We start from the raw sequence: 21,287 nt of genomic DNA on the forward strand, positions 1-21,287 counted from the left end.
AAAAGAAATTGAACAGTCCATAGAAGAACTTCCTAAGAAAAAAGCATCAAATTCATATAGACTTACAAGTGAATTCTACCAAACTCTTGAAAATCAACTAATTCCAATCTTAAATAAATTATTTGGCATAATAAGCACAGAAGGAGTCCTATCAAACTCCTTTTTCTGAAATAAATATGGTGCTGATACTACAAAAACACAGAAAGAAAATTTTCTCTAATGAATAAATTTTAAATAAAATCCTAACTAGAAGACTACAACAATATGCCACAAACATTATAAATGTAAACAATTAGGATCTATACCAAATATGCAGGCATGGTTTAACATAAGGAAAAATATTAGAATCATTGATTATTTCAATAACAAAAATAAGAAAATTCATATGATTATATTATTAAATGCAAAAAAGCTTTTGATAAAATACAAAATTCATTATCATTGAAAACACTAGAAAACATAGGTATAAATGAATTTTTTCCTTAAAATGATAAGATATATCCATTTAAATCATCAACAAGCATTATTTGTAATGGGGATAAGTTAAAAGTTTTCCCAATAAGACTGGGATGTCCATTATCACCAATATTATTTGACATTGTATTAGAAATGCTAGCAAAATCAAATAAGAAAAGAGAAAGAAATTGAAGGAATCATATTGGGTGCTGGGTAATAAAATTCTTTTTTTTTTGGCAGATAATATGATGCTATACTTAGAAAATCCTAGAGATTGAACTAAAAAGCTAGTGGAAACTATAATTTTAGAAAAGTAGCATTATATAAAATAAACCCACATATATCATCAACTTTTCTATATATCACCAAAAAAAAAAAAACCCTGTGAGAAGAGATAGTAAGAAATACCTCATTTTAAGTAACTGTAGACAGTATGAAATATTTGGGAGTATACCCTCAAGACAAACCCAGGAACTTCAGGACATAGTTTTAAAAACACTTTTTATACTAATAAGATCAATTAAATTATTGGAGAAATATTAATTGTTAATGGATAGACAGCATCAATATAATAAAATGATATTTCTATTGAACCAATCTACTTATATCATCCCAACTAAATTACCAAATAATTCTTTTGTTGTTCTAGAAAAAATAATAGCAAAATTCATTTTGAAGAACAGAAGGTCAAGAGTATCAGTGGAATTAGTAAAAAATAAAAAGATTTAAACTTAAAGTGGTAATTATCAAAACTATCTGATACTGGCTAAGAAATAGAAAGGTGGATCAGTGAAACAGTGGGCATTCAATACACAGTGGCAGATGGTTGTAGTAACCTCTTATTTTTGACAAATGTAAAAATTTAAGCTTATGGGGTAAGAATTCACTATTAGGTAAAAATTAATAGAAAACTAGAAAAGTTTAGCAGAAATTAAGTACACACCACTCTCTTAACACTATTTACCAAGATAAGGCCAAAATGAATACACGATCTAGATATAAAGAGAGTAAGAGAATATATGGGGGCCAGCTAGGTGGCACAGTGGATAGAGAATTGCCCTGGAGTCAGGAGAACCTGAGTTCAAATATGGCCTCAGACATTTAATAATTACCTGAATATGTGACCTTGGGCAAGTCACTTAACCTCATTGCTTTGCCAAAAAAACCCCATGGAACATATTGACTATCCAGCTTTATTAATAGAGGAAGAATTTATGAATTAATAAGAAATAAAACATCATGAGATATAAATGGATAGTTTTTTTAAATTACATTAAAAGTCAATGTAGCAAGGCGGCTAGGTGGTGCAGTGGATAGAGCACCAGCCTTGGAGTCAGGAATACCTAAATTCAAATCTGGCCTCAAACATTTAATAATTACCTAGCTGTGTGGCCTTGGGTAAGCCACTTAATCCCATTGCCTTGCAAAAAAAACTAAAAAAAAAAAATCAATGTAGCAAAGATTAAAAGGAAAGAAGAAAATGGGGGTGGGGAGGAAGGTATAGCCAGTTTCTCAGATAAAGGTCTCATTTCTCAAATATATGAGATCTTTTTTCAAATTTATAAGAATGAGTCATTTCCAAAAATGATAAATAGCTAAAGGATATGGAAATACAGGTTTTTGATAAAGAAATTAAAACTATATATAGTCATATGAAAAATTCTTTAAAACACTTTTCAGATTAGCCAAAATGATAGAAGGGAAAAGTGAGAAATGTTAGAAAGGATGTGGAAAAATTGGTATTCTACTATTGGTAGAACTGTGAACTGATCAAAGAGGTATATGAAACAGTATTATAAAAACCCTTTGCCCAACAGTACCACTATTAAACCTGTTTCCCAAGTTGATCAAGTAAAAAAGGAAAAGAACCTATATGTTCTTAAATATTTTATAACCACTTTCTTTGTGGTAGTAAACTGGAAATTAAAGGAATGTCCATCAAATGAAGAATGACTAAAAAGTTATGGTATATTATGGTGATGGGATACTACTATGCTGTAAAAATAATGAACAAATTGATTTTAGAAAAACATGAAAAGATTTACAATTTGTGACCATAACTTTCTGGCCATTACTATGGGATTATAACTTTCTATTCTTCCAAGACTCCCTATGCTTCACCTCTCCTAACCTGTTCTTGGGTACCAATTTAGATCTCTATTCTTTTCACCCCTCAATTATTACTTCTCTCTCACCTCAACCAAACTAGTCATTGCAGCAATATGGACCTCTGTAATTGAATTCCTTGCCCTCTTGTCTTGCCTTATCTTGCTAAACCTCAAACCTGATTTACTATTATTCTTACTCAAAAAGTACTGAATAATATATGATCCAATCTCAAATGAACTTGAAAAGGATAGTCCTTTCAATCCTCCCTATTTTATTCCTATCTCAATTTCCATCAAAACTACTCTTAATCTTCTCCTTCCTCAAACTGCCCGACCTCCTCTCCATCTTCCTGATCTGTCAACTGAGGACCTGACTGAACTTGACTGAAAAAATTTGAGGCCATTCAATCTGATCTCCTTTTTCTCCCATTCTTTTCATTTAGAAACCCACTGACATCTCCCACTGTACCCTCATTTTTCCCAATCTTTGACAAAGAGATGGCTTTTCTCCTTGCCAAAACCAACTTGTCTGTATGTGTACTTGATCCTGTCCCCTCCTATCTTCTCCAGAAAATTACATCTTCAGTCACCCAATTTGAATCTCTAACCTACCAATTGATCCCTTCCCTATTGTCTTCAAATATACATAAGTTGTTGCTATTATTAAAAGAAACCCCACCTCCAATGGACTCTTCCATCTTAAGCTTTTCCCAAATATTTCCTCCCTTTCTCAATTAAACTCCTTGAAAAATTTCATAGCCCATCTCCTATTCTGGATCAACATTCAAGCCCCACTTTCTAAGTGTGGTAACAGCTCTACACTCAATTATAAATTCTTTCCTATTTTCTCATCAATTCCCATGGGTTATCTTCATTCTGGTTAATTTCCAGAGCTGTAGTTAAACATTATCTATTTCTGGTCATTTTGAATTAAATGTTCCATAGTTATCTCTTCAACTTGTCCAAAATAATACTTAGATCTTTTCACCACTCTTCTTTTGAACATGTAAAATCCCTTCATGTTTACCTTATCTTTCCTAGTTCTTTCAAGGGCACCACTATCTTTCTAGTTATCAGACTTTGCAATGTATTCCTCAATTTCTCATTCAGATTTCATCCCACAGAACAGATTAGTTGATCAGGGATGCCAGTTGTATTTCAACTCTATCTTTCACATTCTTCTCCTTTTCTGTTCTCCCATGACTGTCATCCTAGGCACTCAGCATTCATCTCCTGAATTATTGCAATAAGCTACTAATTGGTTTCTTTGTTTCTCACTCTTTTCATTTAATTCTCCATTGAAATATTCCTACAACACATATCTGACCATGAAACCATGTTAAATACTGCTAAAACACCTTCACTATTTTATTGTCTATATTTAATAGCTCCCTAGTTTATATTTTATTTTATGTATATTTTCTTCCCCATTTGAACAAGTTTCTTGAGTTTAGGAAATATTTTGTTTTGGTTTTGCATCCCCATTGTATCACTCAGTATCTGACTCATACTATGTACTTACTTTTGATTGAGTAGAAGTCATTTATTATAATATCACTTTTCAAGTGCAAAAGAAATATCAGAAACTATACTACTTGTGGAATAAATTGCTTTCATGATTGAAGCCTTTCATAAACTTGTTTTTAAGAGTAAATTGCTTTCATAAATGTAGTTTTTAAGGTGTTATTTTTTTCAGTAATTTTTTTGGTAATTCCATCACCAAGCTGCTGACTTGGGTTTCATGGTTTTCCCACATTACTCTCATTTCTCTTTCCAATTTTTCCTCTACCTCTATTAATTGATTTTCAGAATCTTTTTTGAGCTCTTCCATAACCTGAGACCAATTCATATTTTTTTCTTGGAGACTTTGGACACAGAAGCTTTGATTTTGTTACCTTCTGAATGTGTATTTTGATCCTCAATAGGATCAAAGTATCTGTGGTTGAATTTTTTTTCTTCTGCTCTTTTCTCATTTCCCCAGTCTATGACTTAATTTTAACTCTTTATTAAGGTGGGGCTCTGCTTCCAGGGTGCAGGATGCACTGTTCCAAGCTTTTGAGGGTTTTTGCAACTGTTTTCAGGGATACCTCCGCCCAAGGAGCCTCATTTCCTCTGAAGTCTTCTTGTGAGAGTTCATGATTGCTCTCCTAGTCTGTGCTCTGGTCTGTGGCTGATTACAAACACTCCCCTCTGTCCTGGAAAAATGAGGAGGGTCCCAGCTCTGCTAAGGCAATAAAACCCCTTTCCCTGGGATTGGGACCCCAGACTGCAACCTGGATTTGAATATGGGCAAAATAAGAGTCCTTCCTCAGGGATAACAAAGAGACTTCTGCAATTTCCTCCGACCCTATTACTGTCCATGGGCTGAGTACTCTGGAAGGAGCTGCTGGGTAGCTCCCCAGGCCTTGTCCTGATCCCCAGGGCTGGGTCTGCACTGAGATCTGTGCTGACCTGGGCTCAGCTCTCACTCTAGTGCAACAGAATTTTCCCATTGACCTTTCAGGTTGTCCTTGACAATCCCTGGGCTGTGAAGTCTGGAAACCACCCCTGATACTAGGGACCCAAATGTCCTGTGGGCTGTTCCTGAATGAAGGAAACCTGTTTGCTCCAGCACAGACCAGGTTGCACTGTGGGCCCTTTCTAAGAGACCCTTCTTGCTGCTCTTCCAAGTGATCTTGGGCTGGAAAATTGTTTCACTTGGTCTTTTTGAGGGTTCTGCCAATCTAGAATTTGGTGAGAGTCATTATTTAAAGGTATTTGGAATGGTCTGGGGGAGAACTTGTAGGAATTCCTACCTCCACTCTGCCACCTTGATTCCACACCTCCATAATCTAGTTTTCAACTATTTTTGCAATCTTCCTATTAAGTCTTCAAGTCAAACTTCTAAGTATTGCCCATACACAATATTCTATCCTCTACAAAGACTTGTGCTACTCCCAGCTTGGGAGTAGGATAGAGATTTATTCACAATACAATTTAAAGTTTAATCTGCATTATTAACATTTTCATTATTCCTTTCTTAAGTTGAGACAATCAATAAAACAATAAATCAAACTCTAAATTGTAATATTTCTGAGAGGTAAATGCTCACATTGAAAACTAAACAATCTTCTCTCATCAGTTGCTTGAAGCTGCCTCCAGCGTATCCCTGATTCTCCTATCTTCATGCCTTTTATTGAAGTCCTCATATCTAGAATTTATTTTCTACTCACCTGTCTCATAGAATCCTGAGAATCCTTCAAAGCACAGTCCAAGTAGCACCTCTTACACAAAACTTTTCATGACTCCCATTTCCAAATGATTAGTACGTTTTCCTTTTTAAAATTACTTTATATTTCTTTCCTTGCACATATTTATTCCACCTTTCAGTAGACTTGAAGCTTTTGGAGGGCAGTGATAAAATAGTTCTTGTCTTTATAACCCACCACCTAGAACAGTACCTTCCACAAAGGAGTTGCTTAACAAGTGTGTTGAATTGAATTTAAAATCTTTTGATTATTATAGAGGGATAAAACATGTGTAAATCTAGAAGTGCTGCTGGGGTCTGGTGCTGCACTGGTTAGCAGACCAAAGGAGCCATCAATCATTTCCATCTCCCTCTCCTGTACCTTTGCTTGGACCAAGCTACTCCACCCCTTAGCCTCTGGGTAGACCAAACTACATTTGGGATTTTATTTTCAGCTATACTCCGGGGCTCTTTTCTGGGAGAACTTTTCCTTTTGAACTATGCTCAAGAAAAAATCTTGAAGGTCTCATTTCAGTACCAGTTTAAATAGTCACAATCCTCCCTCAGTTACTGCTGATTTCATTCATTGCCCAGAAAAAGTATTAACTTTCCCCCCCCTTTTTCTTCTTCTTCATCTTTTTTCTCCTCCTCCTTTTTCTTCTTCTCATTCTTCTTTCTTTTCTTGTTCTTGTTCTTGTTTTTTCCTTGTTCTTCTTGTTCTTGTTCTCCTCCTCTGCTCCTCTCCCTCCTCTCTCTCTCTTTCTCCCTCTATCACTTAAGACCATAGGCAATATTATTTTCTGTCACTTTGTGATCTGCCCATGTGGACAAGATTATTCAGATTATTGGGTATATCTGAAAGCAATGATTTCATCTTCCAGGTTGTTGGAACTAAATATTGCATTATCACAGGTTCTGATACCTAAGATCTGCTCATGTCAACTAGTCATTACACAACTAAGATTTAAAATATATACTACATTAAACACATACCATATAAATATTTGTTTTTATTAATATTTTACTATATATTTTTATTTAACTTACACATTTAATTTGTTTTTCTCTAAAGGTAAAGAGTTTTAAAACATGGTTCGCTTTGCTGCTCACACAAGCATCTGTTAACCTTTTACAAGATGCCTTCTGGTGGTGGTTTCTCCATAAATTCAAGGTATAAAAATTTCTTTTTATGTTAACTTTTAATTTTCAATTTGAAATTATTACTAGAAACTCAAAATTTGATTTATTTTTCAACTTTAAAATTTTCTATTTATGTATATGTTTAATTCTTCCTTCCTTTGCCCCTATTAAAAATAGACAACTAAACCCCCCATAACAAATATACCCTTATACAAATATACAAATTCCTCAATTGATCGTGACTAAAATGTATGTCTCATTCTTCTTTTGCTTTTGTTACCATTAAATTCATTTTTCCAACTACATGCTATGATAATTTTCTACAATCTTTTTTGCAAGGTTTTGAGCTTTACATTTTCCTCCCTCCCTTTCCTCTCCCTCTCTCTAATAGAAAGCAATCTAATAGAAGCTATACATGTATAACCATATTAAACATAGATCCATATTTATCATTTCGTGAAAGAAGGATCAAATCCAAAGAGGAGAAAAACATTAGAGAGGAAAAAAATGCAATACATAAGACAACTTTTAAAAATTGAAGATAGTAAGCTTTGGTCTACATTTAAACTCCATTGTTTCTTCTCGGAATATAGATATATCATGTTTTTTTAGAATTGTCTTCAGGTGCAGCTAGGTGGCACAGTGGATAAAGCACCGGCCCTGTAGTCAGGAGTACCTGGGTTCAAATCCGGTCTCAGACACTTAATAATTACCTAGCTGTGTGGTCTTGGGCAAGCCACTTAACCCCATTGCCTAGCAAAAACCTAAAAAAATTGTCTTTGATTATTAGTCTGCTGAAATATGCAAGTGCATGATAGTTGATCATCCCTCAATGCTGCTATTAGTGTGTATAATGTTCTGCTCACTTCACTCCTCAGCAGTTCATGTAAGTCTTTCCAGTCCTTCTGCCTTTTCAGTTCTTCACATCTCTAGGAAGAGGTGGTGATGTTCTATCTTTAGTCCCCTGGAGTCCTTGTTTATCATTGCATTGCTCAGAGTTTTCAAGTCTTTTAAATCTCCTTTTCTTTATAATGTTATTGTATACATTGTTCTCTTAGTTCTGCACATTTCATTATTCATCAGCCCAAAGGATTCTTCCTAGTTTCCTTTGAATCTAACTATCTTGTCATTTCTTATGGCATAAAAACATTCCTTTACATTAATAGATTATAATTTGTTTAGAGATTTCTCCAATGGGTAAGCACTCGCTTTGTTTCCCAGTTTTTTTTTACTACTATGAAAAGAACTACTATAAATAATTTTGTAAATATAGGTCCTTTTCGCACCTTCTTTTATATTGTTACTACAAAGATAGTCCTAATATAAACATTTTTCCTATATCCCTTCCACAGAGAATAATTCTTTGGTATACTGATGGTGAAAAGTTGTTTGAAGTCTGGAATTCACTTAGAGAAGTCAAAGTTTTAAATTTGGCATTCAGAAACTTCACACTCAGCTATCTTAAAGGTCATTTTATCAAAAAAAGATTTGAGAAACCAAGTAGTTTGCCATAAATAAAACAATGACTCTTCTGCCTTCAAGTTGATGAATCTATTTGGGAATTTTAAATATATTTTCTCCCACAAAGAAAGTAAAAAATATCACTTCTCCATCTTGATCTGTCCTACTGGCTCCCCATATGATTCTAGAGAGTGGGAGCAGAATCTCATAGGGTTCTTCTGACCCCTTTCATTGGATCATATAGTTGTAATTCTGTACATTTACAGCACAAGCTTAATGATTCATTTCTTTCATCCTAAGTAACTGGAAGTTTTCTCCCAAGTAATACTTACAGATATCCCAGTCTTTCCTAATATACTCTATACTTCCAATCAGGTGTCTTGTGTGTGTTCTAAAGAAGAAATACTAACTCTACATAGTTAGCTAGTATAACCACTCAAAGTCCCCACTCTACCTCCTCCTCCCAAAATATATAGATATTAAACAGATTTGTCACCTTATTTTGAGTCACCATACCATAAGGATGGAATAAGAGACATATAAATTACTTTGGTGATCTCAATTTGATGAGAGTTAGATTCCCTTACCACATTACACCAACATAATTAGTATATAGTCTACATTGCTTAAAGTATCAGGGTAAGAGTTAATGATTTCTGGGCAGCTAGGTGGCACAGTGGATAAAGCACCGGCCCTGGAGTCAGGAGGACCTGGGTTCAAATCCAGTCTCAGACACTTAATAATTACCTAGCTGTGTGGCCTTGGGCAAGCCACTTAACCCCATTTGCCTTGCAAAAAAAACCCTAAAAAAAAGAGTTAATGATTTCTTCCCAAGTTATGCCTTATCATATTATCTAATTATTCATTGTTGTTGTTGAGTTGTTCTAGTCATTTCCAACTTTCTATGATTCCATCTTGAGTTTTCTTGGCAAAGATACTAGAATAGTTTGCCATTTCCTTCGCTAGCTCATTTTTACAGCTGAGGAAACTACGGCAAACAAGGTGAAGTAACCTTCCTAATGTTACACAGTAAGTGTCTAAGACTGGATTTGAACTCTGGTCTTTTTTATTACAGTGTAAGCATCATTGAGCCACCTAGCTACCAAGTTATTCATTACCAGACTAAAATATATCATAATTCACAATATTTCTGTTATATTCCCATAGAAGTCCTTTATTATTTTTCACAAAAGTTAAATCACAGATAAAATGCATATCTATCAGTCAAGCCAAGTGGCACAATGCATAAAGTAATGGATTTGGCATCAGAAAGACCTTAGTTCAAATCCTGCCTCATACTTCCTCACTGTGAGGCCCTGGATAAGTCATTTAATATCTTAGCCTCTGTTTCTTCATCTGGAAAATGAGGACAATAAAAACCTGCCTTGCAGGTTTGTTGTAAAGGATCAAAAGAGCTAATCCTTTCCATCTGTGGATTATCTCCATTTTACCCAGTGTAGCTTGCTTGTGAATAATTGTTTGCTTCTTACCTCTCACTTTGAGGGCAAGGACAACCTTTGTCATCCTGGATTCACAAGATCTAGAAGGGTATTTCAAGGAATAGTCTCCAGATGAAAAGCTCATCAGTGTCATTAGGGTTCTGAGTGTGTCCCCCGACATTGAAATTGGGTGGAAACATCACTTTGTGTTCTAAGTCTTCTAGACCAGATCTCAAGAAGAGAATTCCAGGTTTAGTTCTCTCATTTAGCAAACAGGATAGTTGAGACCCAGAAAAGTTCTGTTTCCTAAATACTACATATGTAGTAAGGAGCATAGTGGAGTATAAAACTCCAAGTACTCCAAATTCAGTTCTTGTTCTGCTACATCATATCAAGCTAATAAGGTTTGCAAGCATGCTGTAAAGAAATTTTTTGTGTTTATGCAACACAATAGAGTAAAATAATACAAAAGAATGAAAAAAGATCTCTCTTCTATGTATTGAACTAATTGCAGATTATATAGACTGACTTATCAGGGGAATCAAGTTGTGTCTTATATCTCTAGACCATATACTCACAAAAACACATAGAAGCATATATGTATATGTACCATGTGGTGCAAAGGATAGAGTACCTGGTCTTGAATCAAGAAGACTCATCTTCCTGAGTTTGAATCTGGTCTCACCCACTTACTTATTAGCCAGGCAAGTTACTTAACCTGTTTACCTCAGTTTCTACATCTATAAAATGAACTGGAGAAGGAAATGGCAAACCATTCCAGTATCATTGCCAAGAAAACTCCAAATAGTGTCATGAAGAGTTGAACATAACTAAAACAACTAAACAATAACATGTGTGTATACATATATATATATATACCCCTCTAGCCTCTTTTGTGTATATTATGTACATCTATGTGTGTCCTATACATTTAAATAAGTAATGACATATTTATACTACAAACACACATGTAATTTATATATTTCTAGTCTAAATATATAGTATCTCTAGAATACATATATAGCCTATATATTGATATAGATACAGTTTATATATATATGTAATTTGTGTTAGTAGACTAGAGATAAGACATTTGATTCACATATAAATATATATGCATATACATATTCACATACATTCATACACACATTTGATTTCCCCAATTAGTCATTACATACTATATGCAGTATTGATTTGTTTTGACCTATACCTATATCAGTATTAGTTATTAGTCATTGTTCTATTATTTTTGCAAATCTCTTTAATATCTGGCTTAATAGAATATATTTGTTTCCTCAAATTTGCTTCATTCAGTCTTTTGCATTGTATTATTTCAGTTGAAGAAGACCTAGGCTTACACACATTTGTAGTTGAAAAAGTGAGAAATGATTTTAACAGACAAATGATATCTTAGTAGTATTATGAATATAGATTTGCCTCCTTGGACTCCTGAAAGTGTCTCAGGGAGTGTAGGAGTCTATGAACCACATTTTGAGAGCTACTATTCTAGGCAATTCTCTAAGACTATTAGTTGCAGAGTAGTTACAGCCTTGCATTAGTAAAGGGACTTTACTCACTGATTTATTACTACCACCGAAGAAATCCGATTCTGTACATATCCCTGTCTCTAATCTTCTATAAGATTTCTACTCTGATGACTTATAGTGGGGTGTGAAGCATGGGAAAATAAAGAAAGGTAAAAGATAATCTCTGCCTTCAAGGAGTTTGTAATCTAATGTCTAGCAGTTTCTACCCATCTAGAAAGATGTCAAATATTATTCTAGCAACTGATTGTCTGCTGCCCAATTTATGTTAACATAGGAGGTCAAATTTATATCAACATAAGGAGGCTCATCCCCACTAAGTGATGAACTCTCTGGACATGGCCCATGAAACGAAAATAACTGACTACTTCTGTTTCTATGGTGCAAGCAGTAGCATGTTGAAAAATAGAACAGAGGATTTTAAGTATCCTAGTCTTTTTACTATATAGCAAAGCAATGTAACTGATGATACTGTTTCATATAAGATCTCTTACATCAGTGAGACTTCTGAATTTATCATTCAGTTGAAACTCCTCTCTGCAGTTACCAGTGAGCTTATTTCCCAAATATAATTGCTTTTTCTCCTTTCTCATCTTTTTTTTTGATTTCTTTATTGTATTTGACATTGCTGACTATCCTTTCTTTCTCATACTTTCCTCTCTCTAGGTTTTCAAGATGCCATGCTCTCTCAACTCCTCCCACTTCTCTACCCCCCCCTCTATCTTTTTATCTTCTATACTGGATTATCATCCAAGAACCATATTGACAGATAGTCTAAGCCAGATTGAAGATAACTGACAGCCCTCAAACCTGTCTGTTAGTTAGGGGAATGTCTATCCCAAGCATGTGAAGATTTCTTCACTCCTTCCCCAGCAGAATGGTCAAATTAGAATAATTTGTTCCAAAAGCCAAAGGTATCTTAGAAATTAAACATCAAAGATCATAAGGCCATTCACTGCATCCCAGGCTATCATTGGCCATTTTGACTTTTGTCAAATGATTCTGCATGATTCTGATGATGATTCTGGAAGAGAGAGTGAGACTGATGGCTTTGTACCATTCTGTTTCCTTTAAATATTTTTACAGTTAGGAAACTTTCCCTTTTTCTTTTGACTGCTTTGGGGTACAGATCTAGTTGTAGTATTTTTGTATCAAGGTGTTTCATATATATATATATCATCTTCTATGAGAAGCTAATTCCAAATTATTCTCCAGAAGGTTTGGAACAGTTCAGAACTCCACCAAAAGTGCATTAGTGTATCTCTTTTTTACATCCCCTCTAGCATGTCATTTTCCTTTTATATCTTCTAAGCCAGTCTGAAAAGTGAATTATTTTAACTTGCATTTTTCCAATTATAAGTAATTTAGAAAATTTTCATCTGATTACTAATAGCTTTAATTCCTTGTTCTGAAAACTGCCTGTTCATATCCTTTGACCATATATCATTTGGGAAATGACTCTTTTTATAAATCTGACTCAATTTCCTATGTATTTAAGAAACAAGACCTTTCTCAGAGAAATTTGCTGTAAACCCCCAACACACACACACACACACACACACACACACACACACACACACACACCACACACACCACACACAAACACAAACAATTCCTTCTTTCTAATTTTGACTGCAATGATTTTGAATTAAAAATCTTTAAAATTTAATATATTTTAAATTATCCATTTTTCTCCTGTAATCCTTTCTATCTCTTGTTTGATCATTAAACTCTTCCCCATTCATAGATACAACAGGCAATTTTTTCCATGTTCCCCTAATCTGCTTATGATATCAACCTCTGTGTCTAAATCATATACCCATTTTGTCCTTATCTTGGTATATGGTGTGAGATATTGATCAATGTCTAGTTTTTACCAAGCTACTTTCCAATTTTCACAATAGTTTTTGTAAAATAGTGAGTTCTTGACCTAATAGCTAGTGAACTTTGGGTTTATCAATGGTTGCTATGCCCATTTGCTTTTCTATACTAATCTATTTCACTGATCAATCATTCTATTTTTTTTTAAATTTTAAATTTACTGATTGTTTTGATTATTACTTTTTCTTAGGTTTTTGCAAGGCAAATGAGGTTAAGTGGCTTGCCCAAAGCCACACAGCTAGGTAATTATTAAGTGTCTGAGGTCACATTTGAACTCAGGTACTCCTGACTCTAGGACCAGTTGCTCTATCCACTGCGCCACCTAGCCACCCCTGATTATTACTGTTTTGTAATATAGTTTGAGACCTGCTGCTATCTCCCTTCTTTCATTTTATACCCATTGATACCCTCAATATTCTTGACTTTTTGCTCTTTCAGAACTCTATAAAATAAGTTTTGGTAATCTGATTAGTATGGCACTAAAGTATATTAATTTAGATAATTTTGTCATCTTTATTATATTGCCTCAGCCTACCCATGAGGAGGCAAGTAGGTAGCATTCAATCTACTGATTGAGCACTAGGCTTCAAATCAGGAAAACTCATGAGTTCAAATCCAGCCTTACTAACTTTATGACCCTGGACAAATCACTTAGTCCTGTTAGCTTCAATTTTCTCACCTGTAAAATAAACTGGAAAAGGAAATAGCAAAGCAAATCACTCTAGTATTTTAGTCAATAAAATCCTGAAATAGGAGTCACAGAAAACCTGAGAACATATGAGCAGTTAAAATTTCCCCAGTTGTTTAGATCTGTTTTTATTTGACAGAAGAATGTTCATGTAGTTCTTGTATATGTCTTGATGGGTAGACTCCCAAGTAATTTGTCTTATACTACAATTATTTTAAATGCAATTTCTCTCTAAAGTTCTTTCTTGTTTTGTTCATAATATAGAGGTGCTAACATTTTCTGTATGTGTTTTATATTCTGCAAACTTTGGTTAAGTTGTTAATTACTTTGACTAGTTTTAATTGACTCTCTAGGGTTCTTTTAAAATACTATCATATATAATCTGCAAAAAAGTGATAGTTTTGTTTCCTCATTGCCTTTGCTTATTCCTTCAATTTTTTGTCTTATTGCTGTAGTTAGCATTTTTAGTACAATATTGAATAACAATGATAATGACCAGCATCCTTACTTCTGATTTTACTGAACTGACTTCTAGTTTATCCCTATTATAGATAATATTTGTGCTTGGTTTTAGAGAAATACTAGTTTTTTTTTAAAAAAAAACACATTCATTCTTGTGCTTTCTAATACTTTTAATAGAATGGGAATTATATCTTGTCAAAGTTTTTTTTTCCTACATTTGTTGATATGATCACATGATTTTTTGTTATTGATTTGGTCAATGAAGCTTACAGTTTTCTTAATATTATACAAGTCTTGCATTCGTGGTATAAATTCTATTCAGTTACAGTACATAATCTTTGTGTTACATTGCATTACATATAGTCTCCTTGTTAGTATTTTATTTAGAATTTTTGCATCAATATTCATTAGATAAATTGTTCTATAATTTTCTTTCTGTGTTTTGCTTTTCCTGGTTTGGATAAATAAAAATTTGTGTCATAGATGTAATTTGCCTTTACCTATTTTTCAAACAATTTACATAGTATTTTTACCAATTGTTTTATTTGCTTATAGATCCACCTATAAAACACCTTCAGTGTTTTTCTTGGTGGACTCCCTCCTTTATGGCTTGTTTACTTTCTTTTTCTAAAACAGGGTTATTTAAATAACCTATTTCTTTTATGAATCTGGGCAATTTATATTTTTGGAAATATTCATCCATTCTTGGGATTGACAGTTTTATTGGCTTAAAGTTGAGCAAAAAATTCCTAAAAACTGTTTTCATTTCATCTTCAATGATTGTGCATTCACCTTTGTCATATTCAATTCTAGTAATTTGATTTACTTTTAAAAATCAAATTAGCCAATGATTTATCTACTGTATTGTGGCTTTTTGTTTGTTTGTTTTTTACAAAACCAGGACCTAGTTTCACTTATTAGTTCAATCACATTTTTGCAATTTCATTGATCAATCTGTTGATTTTCAAGAATTCTATGTTTATATTCAATTAGGATTTTTAATATTCTTTCTTTTAACTGATTATTTTAGCTACATGCCCTAATTCATTGATTTGGTCTTTTTCTATTTTATTTATATGTGTTTGGAGATTTAAATTTTCTTCTAAGTACTCCTTTGACTACATCTCACAAATTTTGGTATGTTGTCTCATTGTTGTCATTATCTTTAATGAAAATATTGATTGTGTCTTTGATTTGTTCTTTGGCCCACTCAGTTTTTAGAATTAGATTATTCAGTTTCCAATTAATTTCAATCTTACTTCCAAGATCCTTTAGTGAATATTATTTATTGCATATTTTAACTCTATGTATTGTTCCATTTCAAGCATGAATCTTGTAAGCCATATATTGTTGGATTCTGATTTCAAATGCATTATGCTATCCACTTCCATTTTATGGATGAGTTCATTCCATTCATATTCACTGTTATGTTAGATAACTATTGATTTTCCTCCAAGATATTCTAGTGTATTGATTTTTCTCTTTTTTTGCCCTATTCCTTCCTCCAAATTTTGCTTCTGACCATTACTTCCTTTAATCTATTATCTCTCAACACCTCCCTCTCTTTCTATTAATTCCTTCTCTTCCTATTTCCTGGTAAGATGAATTTCTATATCCAACTGAATGTATATATACCCTCCCCTCCTTGAATCAATTGTCCTCTCCATTGTGAAAATGTTTCCTTGTACATCTCTTTTATATAAGATAAATTCCCCCATTTCTCTTTCTCTTCCTTTCCCCTTCTCTTTTTCTTACCTTTCCATTCTTTTTTTTTTTTTGATGTCATTCCAATGTAATAGACTCAAACCCATTCATTTTATTTAAGTATACTTCTACCTGCCCTAATGATGGTAATAGGGAAGCTACAGGTATTTTTCCTCATGGGAATGTAAACAGTTTAACCTTATTAAATTTCTTATGATTTCTTACTCATGTTTTCCTTTAGTTCTTCTTTCAGATCTTGTCAAGAGTATGTCTTAAGTCGAATTTTCTATTTAGCTCTGGTCTTTCATAAAGATTGTTTGAAAGTTCTCTATTTCATTAAATATCTACTTTCCCCCCTATAGTATTATACTTGGATTTTACTGAATAGGTTACTCTTGATTGTAATCCTAATTCCTTTGCCTTCTATAAAATCATATTGCAAGCTCTCTGCTCCTTTATTATGATAGTATCTAAATATTGTATGAAGTTTACTGTTGCTCCATGATATTTAAATCGTTTCTTTCTGACTACTTGTAGTATTTTCTCAATGACCAGGGAACTCTAAATTTTGACTGCAATATTCCTTGGGAGTTTTCATTTGGAAATTTCTCTAAGTAAATGACAGATGAATTCTTTCAATTCTTATTTTACCCTCTTAACATATCTGGGAAATTTTCTTCTACATTTCTTGAAGTGTGTCTAGGCTTATTTTTTGATCATGACTTTCAGATAGTCTAATAATTCTTAAATTATCTTTCCTTGATATATTTTTTCAAATTATTTTTCCTATTAGAGATATATTTATATATTCATCTTTCATTTGACCAATTCTAATTTTAATCAGTTATTTTCTTACCTCTTTTAGCATTTTATTAATTCTGATCTTTAGAAAATTCTTTAGTTCAATATTTTTGTGGCTCATTTACCAAACTGTTACCTTTTTATAATTTTCTTGTATAACTCTTATTTATTTCCCTGATTTTCCTCTACAACTTTACATTATTTTTAAAATCTTTGATATTTCTTTAATTCTTATGGCAGTTCTGTAGTTTTTATCTGCATTTGTCTTTGAGACATTACTTGTAGATATTTTTTGAGTCATTGTCTTCTGAGTTTATGTTTTGAGCCTCTCTGTTACTATAGAAACTTTGTATAGTTTGATTCTTTTTGTTGTGGTTTGCTCATTTTTCCAGTCTACTTCTTGATTTTGATTATTATGTTGAAGTTGGACTCTGCTCATCTCAGGTGGATGGGTGGACCATAGCTCTCAGCTTCTATCTATGTACTATTTTCTTTCTTTTTTTTATTGATGTTTTATTTTTCCAAATACACATTATGAAAGATGTATATTTTTAGTTACAAAATTTCCCTCCACCCTCTCTTCTCAACTCTCAACTGTTCAGCAGTGAACAGTCAGGCTAATATTTTATACACATATGGGTTAAGCATGTTTAAAGATTAGTCATTTTTCAGTATCAGGAATTAGGATTAAGGGAAAGAAATCCATAAGAGGTATTTTTTTAAAAAAGTGAATGTAGTTTTCATCAGATTATGAAGAATTTTTTGTTTTGTTTTGTTTTGTTTTTTCTTTCTTTGAATGGGGATAGCATTGTCCATAACCAGTCTTATCAGGTTGTCCTAGCTCTTTGAACTGCAGAGAGGAGCCACATCCATTGGGTTAATCATCTCATAATGTTATTGTTGATGTATACATTATTTTCTTCAGATCTTGTAATTCATTCCATGCTTCTACGGAGTCCAACCATTTATGGTTTCCTATAAAATAAAAGTATTCCATAATATTTATGTACCATAACTTGTTTAAGTATTCCCCAGTTGATGGGCATCCCCTCAATTTCCAGTTCTTTGCCACCACAAAAAGAGTTGCAAAGATTATTTTGAAACATGGTGGGACTTTTCCCATTTTCTTTGATTTCTTCTGAATATAGGTCTAGAATTGAAATTGCTAAGTCAAAGGGTATGAACAGTTTTATTGCTCTTTGGGCATAGCTCCATATTGCTCTCCAGAATGGTTGGAACTGTTCACAACTCCACCAACAATGCATCAATGTCCAAATCATCCCACAATCTCTCCATCATTGATCATTTTCCCTTTTTTGTCTTCTTAGCCAATCTGAGAGGTGTAAAGTGATACCTCAGAGTTGTTTTAATTTGCATTTCTCTAATTAATAATGATTTGGAGCATTCTTTCATATGATTATATATAGTTTAATTTCTTCCTTTGAGAACTGTCTATTCATATCTTTTGACCATTTATCAATTGGGGAATGACTTGCAACTTTATAAATTTGATGTAGCTCACAATATATTTCAGAAATGAGACTGTTATCAGAACTCCTAGATGTGAAGATTGTTTCCCAATTTTCTGCTTTCCTTCTAACTTGGCAACATTGATTTTATTACTTCAAAACCTTTTTAATTTAATATAGTCAAAACCATTCATTTTGTAGTTTATAATGTACTCTATTTCTAATATATATATTTTCCATAGATAAGATAGATAGTATTTCTTGGTCTATCAGTTTATATATAATGTCACCCTTTATGTCTAAATCCAGTAGTCATTTTGACCTTATTTTGGTATAGGGTGTGAGACATAGGTCTATGCCTAGTTTTTGCCATACTATTTTCATTTTCCCAGAAATTTTTGTCAAATAGTGAATTCTTATTCCCGAAATTGTCTTTGGGTTTGTCAAACAGTAGATTACTGTAGTTATTTATTACTGTTTCTTTTGAACCTATCCTAATCTTCTGATTCATCATTGTTTTGATGACTGCCATTTTATAGTATAGTTTTAGATCTAGTAGAGCTGGGTCACCTTCCTTTCCTTTTTTATTAGTTCTCTTGTTATTCTTGACCTTTTGTTGTTCCAGATGAATTTTGTTACTATTTTTTTCTAGCTCTGTAATATAATTATTTGGTAATTTAATATGGCACTAAGTAACTAACTGAATTTGCATATTATTTTCATTTTTATTATATTTGCTCAACCTAACCATAAGCAATTGACATTTTTCCAATTATTTAGATCTAACTATTTTGGTGAGAAGTTCTTTATAGTTGTATTGATACAGTTTCTGGATTTATCTTGGGAGGTAGATTCCCAAGTAATTAATGTTGTCTACAGTTACTTTAAATGAAATTTCTCTTCTATCTCTTGCTCTTGGGCTTTGTTATTCATATATAGAAATGCTGATGATTAATGTGGTTTTATTTTATATCCTGCTACTTTGCTGAATTTGTTAATTGTTTCAAGGAGTTTTTTAGATGATTTATTTTCTCAGGTTCTATATTATCATATCATCTGCAAAGAGTGAAAGCTTTGCTTTCTCATTGCCAATTCTGATTCCTTCAATTTCTTTTTCTTCTCTTATTGTTAGAGCTAACATTTCTAAAACTATATTGAAAAGTAATGGTGATAATGGGTATCCTTGTTTCACCCCGGTCTTACTGGAAATGTTTATCCCCATTATATAAAAATATTTGTTGATGGTTTTGATAGATACTACTTATTAATTAGAATTAATTATTATTAACTAAAACTCCATTTATCCCTAAACTTCCTAATGTTTTTAATAGGAATAGATGATGTGTTTTATCAAAGGCTTTTTTCAGTACTATAGAGATAATCATATGATTTCTGTTTGTTTTGCTATTTATATGTTCAATTATGTTGAGTCTTTTCCTAACATTGAACCATCCCTGCCTACCTGGTATAAATCAAACCTGATCATGATGTATTGTCCTAATAATAACTTGCTGTAGTCTCATTGCTAAAATTTTATTTAAGATTTTTGCATCAATGTTCATTAGGGAGATTAGTCAATGTCCTTCTATTTTCACAACTCAATCTGGAACCCTATTTAGGTTTTTGGTGCATACAAAGTGGTGTGATCCAGGGAGTGATAGGGTCATTACATTCCTGAAATTTACTTTATTCTTTATCTAGTCATGCTCTTACATGACTATGATGGCTCCTTTCCATCATGGAACTGTGTCCCAAAACTGGATTATCAACAACTAAACTGCAAAAATGGTACTTGATCATCCACTTCGTACTAGTACTTTGTAATTTCCTTCTAATCAGTTATTCAGTCCTTTTACTATTCCTAGGTACTGATGTTATCATTGCCACAGATGCTCCTTTGCTTGCCTTAACAAACAACTTGTACCTCTCTTGCAATGCCATACTCTCAACCAATTCCCACCCCAGTGTTCTGTATTCCTAAGCTATCTATCCATGCCGGGAAAAATGATTGTACTATGACTTTTCTTGACTTTCACGCTCAGAATTCTATTAGGTGTTTTCATAATTGTTTGTATGAGAGATATTAGGGAAGGTTTGACAATTGTGACCTTTCATCTTGATGATACCTCACTTACATTTCAACCTAATTCTATTAGAGTGATCAACTCTATTTTGAGGACTTCTATATCTATATACCTAGACCTAGTCCCCCTCAAAGGTATATTTCCCAATAAATGACTATCAGAAATTTGACAGACTGATATCTTATACTATAAGTCACAAAAAGCTCCAAATAATTGGCTAAAATAGATATTTATATTTTGAACAAATTTACAGAAGAATATAAAGAGACAATAACCATGACTAGGGAAACAATTCTTAACCAAAGAAGGAAGAGAAGTAGTCATAGTAGACAAAGTGGACCCTTTTAAGTAAAACCAAAATAAAAAAATTTCACAAAAGCAATGCACTTAAATAGAATAGAAGCAATTACATAGGGAAAAAATCTTTGCAGTAAATTTCTTTGGGAGATTATGTGAACCCATGTAGATTGTAATGAGCAAAGACATGTGGACAATTTATATGAAGATAATCAAAATGAAAAGGAAAATCTTTGAAAGAACTTAAAGCTCTGATTTATGTGATAACTAATCTTGACTCAAGAGAACTGATAGTAAAATATACTCATCCTTTTGGAAAAGATATGAGAGATATGTAGATATGTAGAATGTAGAATGAAGAATATTAGTTGGATATAATTAGCATATTATTGTGCTCTGGCTATCCTCCATTAGAAGGGAAGGTTCAACTGTGGAATACAAAGGAAGACTGAGAAGTAAAAGTAAAAGAAAAATACACAAAGAATCAATAAGCATTTATTAAGTTCTCCCTATAAGTCAGGCATTAT

The 21,287-nt window shown here is 32.9% G+C and overlaps 1 protein-coding gene across 1 annotated transcript in view; it reads left to right on the forward strand.

Moving 5' to 3' along the window:
- Window positions 1–21,287, forward strand: part of FAM227B (family with sequence similarity 227 member B) — a 340,736-nt gene that overhangs the window by 42,227 nt on the left and 277,222 nt on the right. Inside the window, exon 7 of the mRNA XM_074236228.1 lies at window positions 6,863–6,961. Coding sequence (XP_074092329.1) covers window positions 6,863–6,961 — 99 coding nt within the window. The remainder of the gene's footprint in view (window positions 1–6,862; window positions 6,962–21,287) is intronic.

This window comes from Macrotis lagotis, chromosome 4 (genome assembly GCF_037893015.1).
Source record: "Macrotis lagotis isolate mMagLag1 chromosome 4, bilby.v1.9.chrom.fasta, whole genome shotgun sequence".
Classification (NCBI taxonomy): Eukaryota; Metazoa; Chordata; class Mammalia; order Peramelemorphia; family Peramelidae; genus Macrotis; species Macrotis lagotis.